The sequence below is a fragment of the Elephas maximus genome, chromosome 25 (assembly GCF_024166365.1).
Source record: "Elephas maximus indicus isolate mEleMax1 chromosome 25, mEleMax1 primary haplotype, whole genome shotgun sequence".
Classification (NCBI taxonomy): domain Eukaryota; kingdom Metazoa; phylum Chordata; class Mammalia; order Proboscidea; family Elephantidae; genus Elephas; species Elephas maximus.
Window position 1 is genome coordinate 54,172,836 of NC_064843.1, and position 19,199 is coordinate 54,192,034.

General features: G+C 35.8%; 1 protein-coding gene across 3 annotated transcripts in view; it reads left to right on the forward strand.

Moving 5' to 3' along the window:
* MACROD2 (mono-ADP ribosylhydrolase 2) overlaps window positions 1–19,199 on the forward strand; it is a 2,492,337-nt gene that overhangs the window by 548,344 nt on the left and 1,924,794 nt on the right. For all 3 annotated transcript variants that reach the window (XM_049869821.1, XM_049869822.1, XM_049869824.1), the window contains exon 4: window positions 4,328–4,357. In XM_049869821.1, the coding sequence (XP_049725778.1) occupies window positions 4,328–4,357 (30 nt within the window). The remainder of the gene's footprint in view (window positions 1–4,327; window positions 4,358–19,199) is intronic.

A 19,199-nucleotide genomic window follows, 5' to 3' on the forward strand; every position in this document is an offset into this window, starting at 1 on the left:
ATCTAAATGAACGAAACAGGTACACAAAATGTATTGCCAAAAAAATAAAAATTGTGAATATTTTCAAGGCTCTCTCACTCTGGTACTTGTCATCTTGGTGCCTTTAGCAGTCATGGTAATTAAATCCACCTGAGAGTGCCAAGCAGAATTTTCACATCATTATTTGATTTGCTGAGTGACTTGCCTTGGTCTTAGTGCCTTAAAATTTACAGGAGAGTTTTTTTTTGTTGTTGTTGTTTTTCAGTTTCTTGTTCTCTTTGCATGTGTAACCTCTGAATTTTTGTTCAGTTACCTAGGTGACCTCTGAAATATATGACCATAATGTTGATAAACCAAAAATCAAACCCGCTACCTTCTAGTCAATTCTGACTTATATTAACCCTATAGGACAGAAAAGAACTGCCCACAGGATTTCCAAGTCTGCAAATTTTTATGGAAGCAGACTGCCATATCTTTATCTTGCGGAGTGGCTCATGGGTCCAACAGCCGATCTTTTGGTTGGCAGCTGAGCACTTTAACCGCTGCACCATCAGGGCTCCTTATAATGTTGAGAGGACAGAAAAATAGGAGTAGGAGCCACTCACCAGTTTAGGCAATCCACCTACACACTGGTCTTGGTTTTCTCACTTGCACTACGAAGAATTGAAACAAGGTCTTTTGGTTAGCAGCCGATCTCTTAACCAATGTACGACCAGGGCTCCAAGAAGATCTTAAGCCAAAAAGAAATCAAACCTGTTGCTGTCCAGTCGATTCCAACTCATAGTGACCCTGTAGGACCGAGTATAATTGCCCCATAGAGTTTCCAAGGAGCAACTTGTGGATTCCAACTGCCAACCTTTTGGTTAGCTGCTGAGCTCTTAACCACTACACCATTAGGGCTCCAAGAAGAATAGAACCTTCAATTCCATGATTCTAATGAGCAATGTTTGAGGGAGTGGTATCTCTGGGCCTCTGAGTCTCAAATTTTGCCAGCAGAATTAAGCATCTGGATTCACTCTTCCACTCTAGTTTAGAGCGAAACTGTATCAGACTTTAAAAAAAAAAGCCAGCATTCCTAACTAAACCTCCTTGGGGAAGCAGTCGCAAACTGGCAGCTTTAGGAAATAGCCGTCACCTTCTTTTCCATATGGAATAGACAGGTGCAGCTACAACATCCCACTTTTTAGGGCTATGTGTGTGTGTTTCATACTGTCAATTACTTTAAAGTTTCTTTAGAAATCCTTGATTTTATAGGAAGAATAAAGACCAAAGTTTCCTTTTTTTTTTATACACCTCAGTAAACATACCATGCCAAGAAAAAAAAAAAAAACTATATTAAACCTGCCAATCATCTGACTTTTAGAAAACATGTATTAAGTACTTATTGGAACCAGGTATAACTATTAAACTCAGACCTTTTCTTTAAGGGGCTTCCTATCTAATCTAATTCCTATATAATAATAAAAAAAAAATCAGTTGATTGGTGATAATTAAATAGAAACTGAACTGTTCATTTTAGAAACATAATGGTCATTTCCATTTATGTAAAATGTAAGAAATAATATTAATTTACTTGACCAATAAATGTTGAGAATAATTTATAGCACATATAGGATGATTTGTGGTGATAAAGTAATATTTGAAAAATTATAATAAAAGGGAACTTTTATTTGTGTATTTTTATGTCTCTTTTGCTGAAGAAAATTGCCTTGACAGTTTTGCCAATAAGGTAAACTTTTTTTGTTTTTTTAATTTTTGGAGAGGAGAAATTGGTAAAAATAGAGCTCAATTTGATGGATTCTTTAGAAAAATCATTATTAGGATTATAGTGATTAGAATTTCTTTGGATATGTTTAAGAAGCTTAGATTAAGAGCCTATCACATGCATGGTAATGCACAAGAAATTATCCTAAAAGTGATTGTGCACTATGTAGAATGCCATGATTTTACAAAATAATTTTCTATTGATGTTAAAATGTGACCAGAAATGCTTATCTAAAACACGAACGACATCTGATATAAACTGACTTGACGGTTCTCTGGGACTGGAATTCTAGTTCTTACACCTACTCCCACTCATCCACCCACATCTATTGGACAAGTGCCTGGTTAAACAGATGGGCCTTGGACTGTGCTCTCAAAACAGGAAACCTCCACCTTTACTGAGCAAAACATTGGGTGAAAAATAGACTATGTTGTGTCATCGTGCTTCCAAGCATGATAATTTGAGTGAAGCGCTACCATTTGTTATTGTCGTTTTTGGAAATACCTTTTTCCTTGTGAATGAATATTTGAAAATTGGAGGACTACAAATGGAGTCTCAAGGATCTGAAAAGCCTGTAGATAAGGAAGTAGTTCTCAGTCAAATATGAAAATAAAATATCAGCAGGAGTGTGAAATGCCATGCAGTTTTATAAATATATGTAGCTATGATTTTAGAAAATGTTGGGATTAGCCAAGGGACATGGATCGATGAAATTTCCACCATTCACTAAGGGGCATGAGACCAAAAGAAAAATTTAAACATTTTTCCTCTTGCCCTTTCAACAAGTTAACACTTCAACATTTACAAAGCTTGATTTGGGGCAGGATTTTAAGTCCTGGCTACTCTCTATGTGAATGCAGCACACTTTCTCACTGGGAAGTCAGAGGGATTTGGAGACCTGAGGTGATATGTGGCAAATGACTTTATGACATCAGAAGTGAGTTTTTTTTTACAGTTGAGTAATAGCATTGCTATTTAGTCCATGTTTGTGGCAAAAGTACTGAGGGGAAGGCAAGAGCCACAGTTAGACAGCCCTGTGCTTGGAAGGGAGCCCTCGAGGCACAGTGGTTAAGAGCTAGGCTGCTAAGCAAAAGGTGGGCAGTTTGAATCCACCACCTGCTCCTTGGAAACCCCATGGGGCAGTTCTTCTCTGTCCTGTAGGGTGCCTATGAGTCAGAATCAACTCGACAGCAACGGGTTTAGAGGTACTTGGAAGAAGTGAACCCCTTGCGGCTCAGTGGTTAAACACTTGGCTGCTAAGCGAAAGGTCCCGGTTTGGAGCCCATCAGCTTCCACTCAGAAGAAAGATGTGGTAGTTTGCTTCCTTAAAGATTACAGCCATGGAAACACTATGGGGGTAGTTTTACTCTGTCCTACAGGGTCGCTATAAGTTGGAATCAACTGGACAGCAATGGGTTTGGGACTTTTTGGTACTTGAAATATTGTCATGCACAAGATTTGATGTTATAATATTGACATATTGTAAACACCTTCAAGGGCGTTTGCTCTCCATGCATTTTCATGATTTCATGGTATCCTCTATAGTGTTTCAGTAATCAGCAAGCCATCACATATTTAACCTCAAAGAACTATGGGTTTGGTAATGTTTATTGATGGACTCATTAAACTGTGATATTTGCTCCTAGTTTGTGGCGATGTGGGTCTGTGGACAGCTCACTGCAATTGAACTTGAAGACCTCTCGCTCCTCTTTCTTAAATGATTTATTTAACCTTTTGTTAGCTCATTTTCTTCTCAAAGAAGGGGAACTTGTTTGCCACCTAATTTCCTTATATTGCTGCAGGATAGTTTTATAATGGCATAAGATAATGCCTATGAAACATATGAACTCTATGCTATAAGGCTCAGTGCAACGTATACTGACTTTTGTTTTGCCAATTATTATTATGATAAGATAAACATACGCATAGGTCACTTAATACTTCGGCAGAAGCCTATGAGGAACTTTCTGAAAATTTGATCTCTTGAAAGAAAACAAATGGAATTATCTTGTACATTGCTTATTATTTAGTTTCTATAAATATTTGTGCTTGATTAATAAGACATGGATATGAAATGGCAGCATTGTTTTACAAAAATAAAAAGTAATATATCTGTTACTATCGAGTTGAAGAATCCTCACTGAAAAATGTCTTGAGATATTTTTGATCGATGATGTTTAATTTAATTAAAATTATCATTATAATTTCATGTAACATTGTCTTTTGAAATCATTGAAATTGCCTGTATAGCACTGTTCTATCTCTTCTTTCTAAAATGAAGAATCCAGAAGATTAATTTAGATACTGAATAGAGAATAAAAGGATCACAATATGTACTTCATTTTACTAGAAGGAAGTACATTATAAAAAGTCATTTAAAGATAAAAAAGAAAAAATAGTAAAATATTTTAATTTTCATACTGTCATAAAAAAGTAATAAAGGCTATCTTTACATGAAAGTCCATTTTTTATATATGTGTATGTGACATAATCATTGCCAGCTTTTTCTTGAACTACTCTGGCATATTATGTATTTTATATATTATTTAATGTCTTTTTCTCTCTTTTTTTTTTTTTGAACAGCAAATGGCAGCCTTCTTGGAGGAGGAGGGGGTGAGTCCTGAACATCACTTAAAATAGATTTTTATTACTCACAAAACACAAGATGTTTAGTAAGTTCAGTGAAACTTTAAAGAAAATTAATTTTGCTATAGTCATCAACCACAAACATGACTTCCAGGAAAATAATGTGTAGTAGAAATATGTTAAGTTTGCCTAAATGTTATTTTAATCAACATCAAATATGTGGAATGCTGTTTTTCTTCTAGTCAAGCTTTGTATTTCTACCCTTGGCATAAGTTGTAACAGGTATAAACTAATGAGGTGAACACACATAGAGTGGATGACAGTCACTGTTTTTTGTTTGTTTGTTGTTGTTGTTTGTTTTTTATGAATTCTAAAACAACAGTACATCTAGGGGCATGTGGTTTCTTTTGCCACCATAATGTTATTCTTTTGCTTTTCATGATTTTGTAGCTTAAGAGCTTCATATATCAGCCATTTACTGTGTAAGACACAAAAGAAATTAGTATTGGCACTTTGCTTTTTCTTCGTGAATTTAGAGGAGAAAGGAAAAGAAAGAGGTCAAAATAAGATGAGAAAGAGAGAGACTCCTGTCCAGGAAATATTTTTGATACTAAAATTTTGTAACTAATTATTATTTTTATTTCTAGGTTGGAAGATGAAAGCTTTCCTAGCCCCAGTCTGTATAATATAGTGGGAAAGAATAAAAGTATACAATCGAATAGGGTTTTTATCATTTAAGATCCCAAACCCGTTGTTGTCAACTCCCTTCCGACTCATAGCAACCTTGTAGAACTGCCCCATAGGGTTTCCCAGGTGCACCTGGCCGATTTGAACTGCCAACCTTTTGGTTAGCAGCAGAGCTCTTAACCATTGTGTCACCAGGGTCCCATTTAAGATTCAGAAGGACATAAATGAGTTTGTTGTCTATCTCACTTTCTCTGACTCTCACAGTTTCCCTTACCTTCTTGCTCTCTCGTTTCATTAACATGACTTTAAGTAGGTATGAATGTACAGAGCCCTAGGCTTTCAAAAAAATTTCCAGGCTTTCATCAGCATAATTTTTATTTGGAGATTAAAAATTTAACCATTGTTCCTATGTAAGAATCAGGTTTTTTTTTTTCTTCCTTAAACAGAATCTTGGAAATAGGAACAATAAAGAAGAGTAAAACTAAAAAGTGTTCTTCATATTAATACATGTCAATGTACATTTTATAGCAGAATATTAGGGAAAGAGCATGGGGTTTGAAGTTGGGACTTACAGTGTGGACACTGGGAAAGAGTAACTTAATATCGCTGAGCCTCAGTTTCTTCAGCTTAAACAATGGGGAGAATACTCACTGCCTAAAATGTTTGTTGTAAGAATTAAATGAAAATGTCTGGTATGTAACAGAGTAGTACAGGTCAGTAAATGTCTGTTTCTTTTCTTCTTTCCTAAGTTGCTTTAGAAAATATAAATCTATAGGATTTCTCATTGCACTTTTATTTTTTAGGAATTAGAAGAGAAATTTTTTTTTTTTTCCTTAAGAATTGAATACCCAGTAATTTTTTTCCTTCAGGTCACTTACAGAAGAAAATATTATTACAATAAATTGTCCACAGTGCTGATTTTCTTATAGTATTATATTAGTATTTAAAAAAAAAAAAAACAACTAATACTTGACCAAGTTAAAACAGCAGACAAATTAGCTAGACAGTTAATTTATGGTTTTTGATAATTTTTTTTTTACTGATTTGACTAATTATATTAGTTAAGATCACTTTAACCCCCCATAACAGAAAAATCCAAAATAATAGTGGCTTAAAGGAGATAGACGTATATTTATGTCTTATATACAAATAGTCTAGATGTATATTAGAATGATTATATGGCAGTTCATGGTGTCATCAAGGACCCAAGCATGGCTTCCATACTCAAGGTCGCCTCAGGGTCCATGATGGCTGCTGGAGTTCTTGCCATCAAAAGTATGGTATAGGTCAGGTGGAATAGAAAAGGTTCAGTCAGTTTTATTTAATCAGCTTTCCCTAACATCCCACACTATCCTTGAACATGATCAAATGTTCCTTTCCAGATTCTTATAGTCTTTTATTCCAAGAAGCAATGTGCTCACCAAAAATTCAGTGTTCTGTTTACCAAGGAGGAAGGAGAGTAAGCATTAAGGCAAGCAATGAGGAACCCTTGCCGTAGTGGTCACCTCGTATTGGTCAGCTACTTTGTTTTACTATGAGTCTGCATAGTTGGTGTGTGCAGAATGAACTCCAGTGACTTTGCTTATATTTCGTTATGGTTCCTCTACCCTTTGCAAGAAGATGCCTTATGAATGTTTAGCCATCATAAAACATTCCAGACATAGGCTTGCTCAGTTTCCTGTTTACCCAAAGTATATACTCTACTGTCCCCCTCTTACATGGCTGATTTTGCTAATTGCAGTTATTTGCCATCATTTCTTATTTCTGACTTCTAAAATTAGTAACTCACCATCATCATAAAGATAGATTACAAGGATTTAAATTGGCTATAATTTCTTTCATTAAAATAGGTCATTGACAGGCTTAAATTCATTTATGCGTTTCTAGAGATGTCAAGATTATTCTAAAATACATGTCTGATTTTTGGGAAGCTGCATTTAAAAATTAAGGAACATTTTTAGCGTTCTCTGATTTCCGGCCCTTTGATTCTATGACAAATCTTTTTAGTCCTGTCAGTGATATTTGTAAAGTAATAGCTAGCAATCATCCAATAAGGAGCAACTGAGTTGATGTAATTCTCTTGGACTTAATCAACAGTTTCTTTTATTGACTTGAATTTGTGTCCCTTCCGAGGCCTTGAAAGAGAATAATTCTTTGATTGGTTAAACAATTTGATCGAGAAAATTTGATACCCCTTAACAAAAAATAATGGAAACTACCTTAAGTATCATTTTTTTCAGGTCCTCAGCTGGGCTTCTCCAAATTCTATTTAAGTAGTACTTGACTGTATATGGATCCCTGGTGGTGTAGTGGTTAAAAGCTTGACTGCTAACCAAAAGGTTGGCAGTTTGACTTCACTAGCTCCTTCTTGGAAACCCTGTCGGGTGTTTCTACTCTGTCCTATAGGGTCGCTATGAGTCAGAATCAATTTGACAACAGTGGGTTTGGTTTTTTTATTTTTTTGACTGTGTATAGAATATCACTGTATGGAAAATTATGTTTTAGGTAAAATCAGTATATGTCAAATTATATTACCCAGAAAGCTTAGTGTTTTGTTGTTCTTTTTTAGTCTTTATAACCCAAGAAGAGAGTTCTCCTAAAAGGAGATATTAAAAAGTGGTCACAGATTATCCTTTCGGTTCTGATTTTAAAGTGAGAGAATCACCTCACTAAAGTGTGATTTTTATTGTTTGGACTAGAGGTAGTCTTTTTACTGAACTTTGGTGTCAATGACTGAAGTTCATTGTCCAGAAAATAGATGATAGGGCCATGTCCACCCAGTCATTTAGTAAAATTGATCATCTCTGTCTGTATTTCTTAGGTATGTCAAAGGCAGGGACAGGTACATACTAGTTGTTCAGTTAAGTATGTGGCTGGTTAACAGTAATTGGTTTCTTCTAAAAGTGAAGATACAAACAGATTTTGCCTCTCAGGCAGACTTTACAGGCTTTTGAAGTTCTATTAATCTTTTATAAGCTTTTCATCAACATTAACCATTATTTTCAATACCACCCTGTATAACATCCTATATATATATAATACATTTTATCTACTCACTTAGTTCTTTTATATTAGTTAGGATAGGCTATGTTATGCAGTGGTAACAAATAAACAATTAAAATCTAAGTGGCTTAATAAAATGAAGTTTGTTTCCTGCTCACATGATAGCCTGAGTAGGAGTAGTGGCTTTTCTACTCAGGCTTGCCTTCAAATGGTAGCTCAGAGACCCAAACTGCTTCCATGTTTTTTAGCTTACTGTGAACTATGTGGCTGCTAAAGCTGTCACAGAACAGAGGAGACAGCTGGGTTATCTTGTGAGGTGTACTTAAACACCGGTTTTGAAAATGGCTTACATTACTTCTACTCACATTTTCTGGATTAGAATTCAGTTAAGTGACCCCCAACCTAACTGCAGGGGAGGCTGGGGAACATGGACTCTTCCAGAATTTTCGGGGAACAGGAAATTGTGTGACAAATACATGGCACCAGTGTCTCTGCCACAGTGCTCAAATGAGATCAGTGTTCTTACTTCTTATTACTACTGTTGTTATTCGGGAGAAAGATGTGGCAGTTTGCTTCCATGAACACTTACAGCCTTGGAAACCCTATGGGGCAATTCTGCTCTGTCCTTTAGGGTCACTATGAGTCGGAATGGACTCTACAGCAGTGGGTTTGGTTTGGGTTTATTGTTGTTATTATTTTAATCATTGAGAAAAATGAGACTTAGGGAGCTTTGGGGACTTCTTCAAGATAATCCAGTTTATTGGGGACAAAGGTAGAATGAGAGAACAGTGCTCCTAACTCCGACTCCACGGCTTTCTGTCTGGCTCTGTATTTTTTAATATATCTCTGCTTTCCAGGTTTGCTTTTTCTATGCACAGGTAGGTAATTCTGTTTACACCAAGAAAAATGAATGAGAACACAGGAAACCAAGGGGCTGAGTTATAGCTGAGGCCTTCCTTGGCTTATTTTCACAAGCCCAAAAAAAAAAAAAAATTTTTTTTTTTTTTTTTTTTTACTGCTAATATGAAAGTGTATACAATGGTGCTGGCTTATGCTACCTTTGGATGGCTGCCCAGGTCCAGAAAACTTTTTGGTTTATTTGAGGTTCAGTCCTAGAAAACATTGCATTTTAAATACATGCCTGTCCATCATGAACAAGAATGTTTTACATGCACAAGGTCCTGTTATGTAATAAAAAGAACATCATTGCAACCAATCTCACTTTATGTCAAGAAGCAGAACTTGAAAAAAAAATCAGAATTAAAGAGTTAATTCTTCAATCCCTTTCAGATCACTACGTAATAAAAAGGAACAAAATTTACAACATTTACTTCAGATAATGCCTTTACCTTTCATTGACATAATAGTTTATATAAAACCAGAACCTGTTGAAAGAACCCAAACTGGACATTGCGTGTGGGTTTCACTTCCTCGTCCAGCCTGTCAGAGCTCCTGAGTGCTGATGCCTGAGGCATAATGTCAGGCATTTAAAATGACATGCCCTGACAGAATGGCAATTTTAGGCTGTTTTTTTTATACACATAACTTTGTACAATTGCTGTTTTAATTATAACCCACTGCCATCAAGTCAATTCCAACACATAGCGACCCCATAGGGTTTCCAGGGCCATAAATCTCTATGGAAGCAGACTGCCACATCTTTCCTGCGGAGCCACTAACGGTTTTGAAATGCCAAACTTTCAGTTAGCAGTTGATTACTTTTATGTATGTGTGTGTGTGTGTGTACCAGTGCTGTTATTCTATTCTATACATCATTCACAGAGTGATTCTATAGCATGTTAATTTTAAATCTTTAAGTGCAAGCAAGAAGTACCGCTAAATACTCAGCACCAAATGGAATGCATGGGCAAGCCTTTTTTCTAGAACGGAAACAAAATCAAGCGTGGGAGCACAACACAGAACACCCTATGGCCTTTCCCACCTCTGAAACCTTTTTGCTCTCCTTGTGCCCCTTACCGTGGGCCCAAAGATGGATTTGACTCAGTAACCTGGAGTTGTTAGCTGTTCTTCCTCTGGACTCTCCCATCCCTTGTTGGGCCAGCTCTACTTGCAGAGAGAATTCCTAGCACTTGTTTATTATTAATGTTCATTTATATGTTAAGACAGTTTGTGCAAGGTACCAAAATACCTGGTTGAAAAGCAGCATAATCATAAGATTATTTCACATCATTTAATGGACACAGTGCATCTCCACCCACCCATCACCTATTCCTACACACAGACACACCTATGTGCACAAGTTCACTCATTCATTCATATTCATTTATTCAACAAATTTGAGTTATTACTGTGTGCCAGTATTGATGATTATTGATTTGGCAACAGACACATCCATTCCTGTGACCAGTCTGGTCCCTGTTTGGCTAAATTCTCTGAGAAATTTTAATTCCTTACATTCTTTCAGCTGTTCCAAGAATTCACCTTGCATGGGTCTTTTGAATTAAAATGATACTTTCACATCAATATAATAGGCATCCGTTCCTTTCTTAAAAGGCAGGACATATATCCTGGAAAGTCTATTGTCTTATTCATGTCTTATCATATTGCAGGTAGTTAGGTAGCTATGTCTTTCAATCAGGATATTATTGTTATTGATTTTTCTTGTTCAAACCTATGGGAAAACTTTTCAAATGCTAAAGTGCCAGGTAATGAAATTTGACATTCATTAAGAAATAAGATCAAAGACAAGCCTTAGGAAAAGTTATTAACTAGGTAAGGCTGTTGAGCTCTTATACCTCATGCTTGAAAAAAAACAAAAAATCGACAATTAGAATTATGAGCAGTAAACTCCTAATATTTTACTTGATTTAGGTTTTTCGTTGAAAACAATGAATTGATTTTGTAATACCCTTCATTTTTAAAATATTATGACATAAAGAGAATAGGTTACTTAGAAATAGAAGTGTAGACATTAATACCATAACCTCTATTTCATATTTCATTAAAATAAATAATCACTTTTTAGGTTCATAATTTTGTACACTGTTAAAGCTAATTGGTTCATTCTCTGACTTACTTAATTTCTTTAGCTTGTGGTTGTTCCATAAAGCCTTTGTGTTATCATTGTGTTAAATCTTCAGAAGAAATAATGTAAGGATATTTACTCTTAGTGTTCATGGCTGGGATTCAATTTGTTTTAAAATCTTAACTGATTTAAGTTAAAATAATATATCTCATTCTTGTCAAATTTTCCATTTAGTCATGTGAAGAAATACTCCGTGTTCGTTTTGGTAACTCTCTTGGATATTAATAATGTAAACAATTGGGACTTATAAAATTTTGAATAAAATAGTGATATTCTTCAAAAAAGATAATGTGATAACATGGGAAGTAATTTTTTTCATGTGTATATTACTAGAAAAGGGGAGGAAACAACAAGATTAAGAAGACTTTAGATTCTAGAAATTGACAGACTGAAAACCTTCCCACCACAAACACCCAAAAATTATGGATAAAATTCAATAAAAATTTGTTTGGAGGCTTAGAGTCCTGGTTTCATGAGACATCTCAGTTAAGCACCTAATATTTTTAGTGCTGCTATTCTAACTCCTAGTTCATTGTGCAGTGCCTGGGGTCTTAAAAGCTTACAAGCGGCTTACCAAGGCACAACAACTGGTCTCTGTTCACCTGGAGAAATAGAAGAAGAAGGAGAGTGGAATCGAAGGAGGAAATGGAATGTGTGGCTAATTGCCTCTGTGAACAACTGTCTCGGTTGCCATGAGACCAGAAGAACTGGATGGTGTTTGGCTGCCATTATTGAACATTTTGATCAAAGATTCTATAGAAGAATCTTTCATCAAAAGGGGGAAAATGCAAAAAGAATTTAAAATTCTCATGAAAACTAGAATTTCTGCAGCTATTGAGGCTAGATGAACCCCCAAAACTATTGTTTTGAGATAATCTTTAAATCTGAAACCAAAAATATCCCTTGAAGTTTTTTTTTTTTTTTTTTTTAAACAAACAATAATTCAGTTGAATTAGCAAAGAATGTCTGCCTTGAGCATTGTGCTCTTTTAAATAACTATCTGTATGGGATCAAACTGATAACGGTAGTTTGAAAGATTAGACAGGAAGCTTGGGGACTAGTGAGTTTATGTTAATTGGGGAGGAACAGTTCTGAAAAGGAGGGTGAGAATGGTTCCACAACTTGAAGAATGTAGCCAATGTCACTGAATTGTACGTGTGGAAATTGTTAAATTGGTGTATGCTTTGCTGTGTATATTTTAAGCAACAATTAAAAAAGGAGTAAAATGTTAATTTAGTACAGTGGTGGGTCATAAGAAAAAAAATGGAAATCCTTGGGTTCCATAAATAAGAGAGGACTAAAAGCCAAAGTGAACTGAAGCCACCTTTGTGGTAGTATAGATGGTGATGGACGTATTGGACACAAGGGGCTAGGATATTAATTATCATTTGGGAATAGGATATTAGGCCAGTGTAAAGTAAGGGATTAGAACATAGACCATTACCTAAAGCCAGGACCATCAAATGGCCGTGCTGTCAGTGGAAGTGTGGGCTTGAAAAATTTCCCAGCTTTCTTAGGAGGATTCATCTAAGGTTTAAAATTCTGGGCCTGCAACTTTTTTGAGTTTTGTACTCAAGTTTATAAAATACATGTGTCTGAGAATCTCAAACCCCAGAAATTAACATAGAAATTATTTCTAGGGGTTACTATTAGAGGTAAATTAAAATCACCCTAGAGGTAAATACTTATTGCCTAGATCACAGGGTATTCTCAAAAAAGAAAAAGCCCTGTCCAAATGGGCACATTATTGAAAATACTAAACACATGAGGAATTTTGTAGGAGAAAAACCTGAAACTACCTTAGCCAGGTGATCAAGGTCAACGTAAACAGTAATAAATCATGTTGATGGTATGTATCATTGACATGATCTGATGAAAATGGTGCTCTGGATCTTCCTCCCAAAAACCTATAACCCTAGTATAATTATAAGAAAAACACCAGACAAATTCTATTAGAGCTGTATCCTGCAAAATGTTGTTGTTGGGTGTCATTGATATAATTCCAACTCATAGCAATGCAAAGTGACAGAGTAGGATTTTCTTGGCTGTAATCTCTATGGAAGCAGATTACTGGGTCTTTTTCCTTCAGAGCCAGTGGGTATGTTTGAACCATCAACCTTTCAGTTAACAGCTGAGTACCTACCCATTGTGCCACCAAGGACTCCTACAAAATACTTGACCTATATTCCTCAAACCTGTCAGGATCATCAAAAACAAGGAAAGTCTGAGAAACTGTTACAGTTAAGAGAAGCCTAAGGAGACATGACAAATAAATGTAATGTAGTATCTTGAATAGAATCCCAGAAGAGGAAAATATCTTAGGTAAAATTAAGGAAATCCGAATATACTATAAACCCAAACCAAACCTATTGCCATTGAGTTTGAGTTGATTCTGATTCATAGCGACTCTATAGGACACATTATAATTGCCCCACAGGGTTTCCAAGGAGCGGCTGGTTGATTCAAACTGCTGACCTTTTGGTTAGCAGCCAAACACTCAGCCTTTGTGCACCAGGGCTCCAAATATACTATAGCCCAATAGAAACTCTGGTGGTGTAGCGGTTAAGTGCTACAGCTGCTAACCAAAATGTAGGCAATTCGAATCCACCAGGCACTCCTTGGAAACTCTGTGGGGTGGTTCCACTTGGTCCTATAGGGTCACTATGAGTCCGAATCGACTCAACAGCATTGGGTTTTGATGTTAAAGAAAAAAAAAAATAGTTAACAATAATGTGTCAGTGTTGATTCATTAATTGCAATAAATGTGTCATACTAATTTAAAATGTTAATAAAGGAGACACTGAGTGTGAGGTATATGGGAACTCTGTACTGTCTTCTTGATTTTTCTATAAATCTGAAACTGTTCTAAAAATAAAGTCTATTATAAACACACACATACACACAGAATCAGTTCAAAATGAACTCCAAATATGCACAAGTCGGCAGATATGGTAAACATCAGGATTAAACTCCCATTTAACCTAAGGTAGCTAGATAGTATCCTAAAACAGAATATACAATTTCAATACATGTGTTTAACGTGATTTAAGATATAAAATAGAGAATCCAAACCATAAGAAAATTATAAAATACTATGGATGAAAAGAGGCAGATGTGAAAAAGAAATGAATAGGAATAATAGAAATGAAAAATTGTGGACTTGAAATTTAAAACTGAAAATAGATTTATAACATCAGATTAGACATAAGAGAAGAGAGAATTAATGACCTGGAAGATAGCTGTGTAGAAAATTACCCAGAATACATCACAGCGATATAGAGATGAAAAATATGAAAGGGAGATTGAGTGACAAGGAAAATAGGAGAAGGGCCAACATATATAAAATGGGAATTCCAGAAAATGAAGAAAAATATTTCAGGAAAGGCAATATTTTAAGATATAGTAACGAATAATTTTCCACAATTGCAAAAGACACAAATTTTCACATAGAAGTCACATATAGGGAGACAAATTAAGTTAAATATAGCAGTGGGCACATTATAGAGAAGGCATAGAAGATAAAATAGACAAAAATTTTTAAAGATACCATAAATAAAATATATCCTATAAAGAGACATCTATTAGCCTAGCAGTTAACTTATCAGCAGCAATAGATGATAGAAGGCAATGGTATTGATAGTAATATCTGAGAGAAATTCATATCAACCCAGAATTCCTTACCCACAAAAAATATCATTCAGTAGTGAGGCAAAAAAACAGACATTTTCAGATATATTTTTTTTAAATTATTAATCATGGACTCTTATTGAAATAACTACCAAAATACAAACTTGATTAAGAAGAAAATCAAAGTCTTCCCCCAAGAAGTTTGGTTTTCCAAGTTGGCTATATTATTATTTTTAAAGTTTTTAATGTAGAAAAATGTAAACACATATGTAAAGAAAATAATATAATGAATCCCATTTTTTTATCATGCAGCTTCAACAATTTTTCACTCATAGCCAGTCTTGTTTCATCTATACTTTTATCTGAACACACATGCAGATAATTTTGAGGCAAATTGAAAAATCATGTCATTCCATCTGTAAATATTTTGATATGCATTTCTAAAAGAGAGGGGCTACATTTTTCTCCTTTTTATTTTAACGTAACACACATACCGTTTTCAAATGTAAAACCAAAACAAAACAAAAATTCTTAATATCATCTAATATCCAGTTAATGTTTATGTTACTCTTATTGTCTTATATATATTTTTTACAATATAGTTGATTGAATTGGGATACAAATAAGGCTTTTACACTGCTTGGTTGGTATACCTTTTGTGGCCCTTTTAATGTATGGATTCCACCTACATATCTCAATGTGTATCTCTAAAAAGTAGTCTCTGTTTATGCTCTCAGCTAGATGCTCATAAGCTAATTTATTTCCATTTTGCTTTTAATTTTTAGGGCTTGCATTTTAAAAACTTAGTTTTATAGTTGGTAAATATTATTTTATACTACTTTTGTGTATTTGTTTCACAATTAATGTTTGGGAAAAAAAATTGAGAGAAACATTTAGATAAGTAAAGCATGCCCACAGATAGTAATAAATAAATGCAAAACAAACAATGGAAGCCCTCTTTTTAGATGTATAAATGTCTTGGTAAAAATTGTGGGCTTTTGTGATTATTCCCTCTGTGTTTGGCTAGCTAAATGATACCTTAATGATTAAAAGCACAGATCATATCTCAAGACAAATGATGTAGAGTTAGGAAGTACTTTACACAGCTGCCAGGATATGCCTATTAAAAAAAACCAAAAAAACTTGTTGCTGTTGAATCTATTCAAACTCATAGCAACCCTGGAGGACAGAGTAGAATTGCCCCATAGGGTTTCCAAGGAGTACCTGGTAGATTTGAACTAGTGACCTTTTGGTTAGTAGCCATAGATCTTAACCAGTACTCCACCAGGATTTTCTATATATCTACCTTTTATAGTATAATGCTTATATAGCTTACCTACTTGTATTAAAAGCAAAATCATTGCAAAACTCTAAAAAAGAAACATTATCGAATTCTAGCTTTAAATATTTATCCTTTGCCCCCAAAGAATCTCAGAGTGTGACCTGTAAGGGCACAGTAGGAAATAAAAGTCCAAGGAAAATATTTCAGGCCAAGCCTCTTGTGTTCTGGGACCTCTAAACTATATTCTTCAATTTATGGGGGAGGATGGTTTTCATAACTATGTCTGTTATGGATCAACCTTAATAAAAGGTGATGCATTTTTCTGAAAGCCACTTTTATAATCTTTTCAACTTTGGCACTGTTAAGAATCCTATTCTGTCATTTGGAGCTGCTTTCATACCCCTAAACTGAAGACATACGGTGTAGGAGGGAATAAGCCTGGTCAGTTTTCAATGGCAAAAATTCCAAGGAGCTCCTAGGGTTTCACTCACAATCACCGTGGACCCATGGAGAGGTCTACTTAGAAGGCCCCTTTGCTTTACATGGTCACTTATTGCTGCAGCTCTGTCTTTGGCTTAAGTCATTAATTACTAATTATTTTTTTCATGAGTTAGGGCAAATCAGTATTTTGTGTCCTGGCTACCTCCCCTGGAATGATGACTATAATGATAAATATAATTCAGAGGTGGAATAACTAATTGCTCATTATGAAGTGCCTTTCAAATAAAAATGCTAGATAGATAGTTATTACTATAGTTGTCATCATTATTATCATTGCAATCTAAAACTGAAAGATTTAGCCCTGGATAATTGTAAGATATGGTGTTGTTATATCCAAATAAAGGGGAATAACCTGAATTGTTGGATAACAAAAATCCAAATAAATGTGGTAAAGAAGAATTTCTTTTGAGGGAAGATAATATAATCATATTATTTATGCTTAACCACAAATGAGCTCAAGAGTATTACATATAAATATAGGTTATATACACAAATAAAGATTATTGGAACAGTAGCTTATTTAATCTTATATGATAGTGCCCAAGCCAAGCCCAGTGCCGTCGAGTTGATTCCAACTCATAGCGACCCTATAGGAGTGGTGGTTATAAGGAAGCTTTCTTTCAGGTACTTAAATGTCTAGAGTCAGAAATTATTATATCCTAGAATATGTGATATACCAGCTTCATGCAACATTACCAAGCCAGGAGGTGAGCTGAAAACATCACTTAGGGCAGGACAGGGACTGAGGAAAGAGGAACCAAAAACAATAGCATTTCCCTATTCAGGCAAAAGAACAGAATCGATGAACCACAGAATGTATATGTCTGGAAGGCAGCTGACCTGGAAAAGGAACGCAGGGAAGGAGGAACCCAGAAGAAGCCTGTTGGGCACCAAGAGGAGGTGGGTTCTGCAACTTGGAGAGCGGCGGGGAAGACCAGGCAGAGGCATCTATCCTGAGTCTGAGTCTGAATGGCATCAGGGGAGACCTGGGCAACAGTCTGGAGCCCAGGGGTCAGCACTGAGTTGGTATCTAGACCCAAGTCTGAAGAGGTGACACAAATCAGGCTCTAGCTCAGAGGAGGGTTGAGGCTGCTTGAGTATTTCCGTCTCCAGACTGGTGTTGGAAGCAGGGCTAAACAGAACTTAGGTGTGGGAAGCATAAATGGACTCAGTTCTGGACAGCAGGGAGGGAGAAGCAGGGGGCCTGAGAGATGCAGAATATTGGAGCATTCTCTAGGAGAGGATGAGCAAGAGGTGATGTGTCAGGAGATCGTAGTTAAAACTCTGCTCCTGCCTCAAGGTTATTTCTGGCAACAAACAGATCAAACAAATAGCTGCAAGAGCTAAACAGCCACCACTTTCTGTGGTTTCCTAGAGGCTGAGCACAGCTAAGGCGTCGTACTTACAAATATGGTATAATGTCCAGGCCTGCAGTGTCAGCTGTGCAGGACATGGACCAAGAAGACATTTGCAAAGCTTGGGTTTCTTTTCCACTGTAGTTGGAAAAAGCATAATTCACTAGTTCAGTTTTGTTAAACATGGAGTAATTCTACATCTCCATTCATCCAAACCCCGTACCCCACTTAGACGAACTCCGAATCATACTTCAGATCTTCACTTATCAATCCTCCAACAAGTCCCTCTGCATGCCCCAGAGAGATTAGGACCACCACCCTCCCTGCTGTGTCTATCTAATATAATGTGTTTTCTTATGTCACTGTCTCTTCTATTAGATTACAGGTTCCATGATGGCATGGACTGTCTTGTTTATTTGTTGTATTCTCAGAACCCTGCAGTGAACCTGACATATAGTAGGCATCTGACAATTAGTTGTTGAATGGATGAATAAAGGAATGGTCATAATAACTAACCTTTATGGGGTGTTGACTGTGCTATTTTTAGTCCCATTTTACAGAAGAAAGGTCAGAAGCTCAGAGAGGTTAGGATGACAAAATATTGGCAGATCCAAATTTTTAACTGTGACTCTCCAACTCCACATTCCCATCTTTTAACCAGCGTGCTATGGATTTATGATTTAAATTAACCTGGATTATTTAAGAGAATAAAGGTGTAGCCATAGATTTATCTGTCTCCAAACTCTCCTTTTCTGATTTTTCTGAGTAACATACTTTCTTCCCCAACTCCCATTTCTTATCTTTCTAACTCTGATTCCCTAGAAATAATATACCCCTCAGAGTTATTTTCTGGGAATAGAAAAATCACCAGTACTAAAAGAGGAATTTCTAGGCTCACCTGTCCTTCTGTCTGAGAAGAGTCCCTCAGTTTGAATAAGGTACAGTAGCCATTCTTTCCTTATCAAATACCCTGGGAGGTCACAAGTCAAATAAGATATTTTGGAGTAGCCTAGTCCCTAGTCCCTAGCTCAAGAAAAAGAATTTTCATATAATCCCAGAGGCCCCCACATCATAACTTGGTGATATTTCATTTATTGATAGCCCCATTGAACTCAGAACTTGTGAGTACACAAATAAAGGACATTAGCCATTGTAATGTTGCCCCTTATTATTGTTAGTAGTAGTGACAAGGTGTATATGGAGCTGGTAGTGGCACAGAAGGAGTGTAGGCTCCCATGGCTGAAACCTATTCGAGTTGTTAATATAACTTGAACAAAGAACAAAACTTAAAAGTGAAAGGATCTTATGTTAAACAAGGCAGTAATTTTGCTATGTGGGGAATTAATAAATAAGCCAACTTTCTCTATG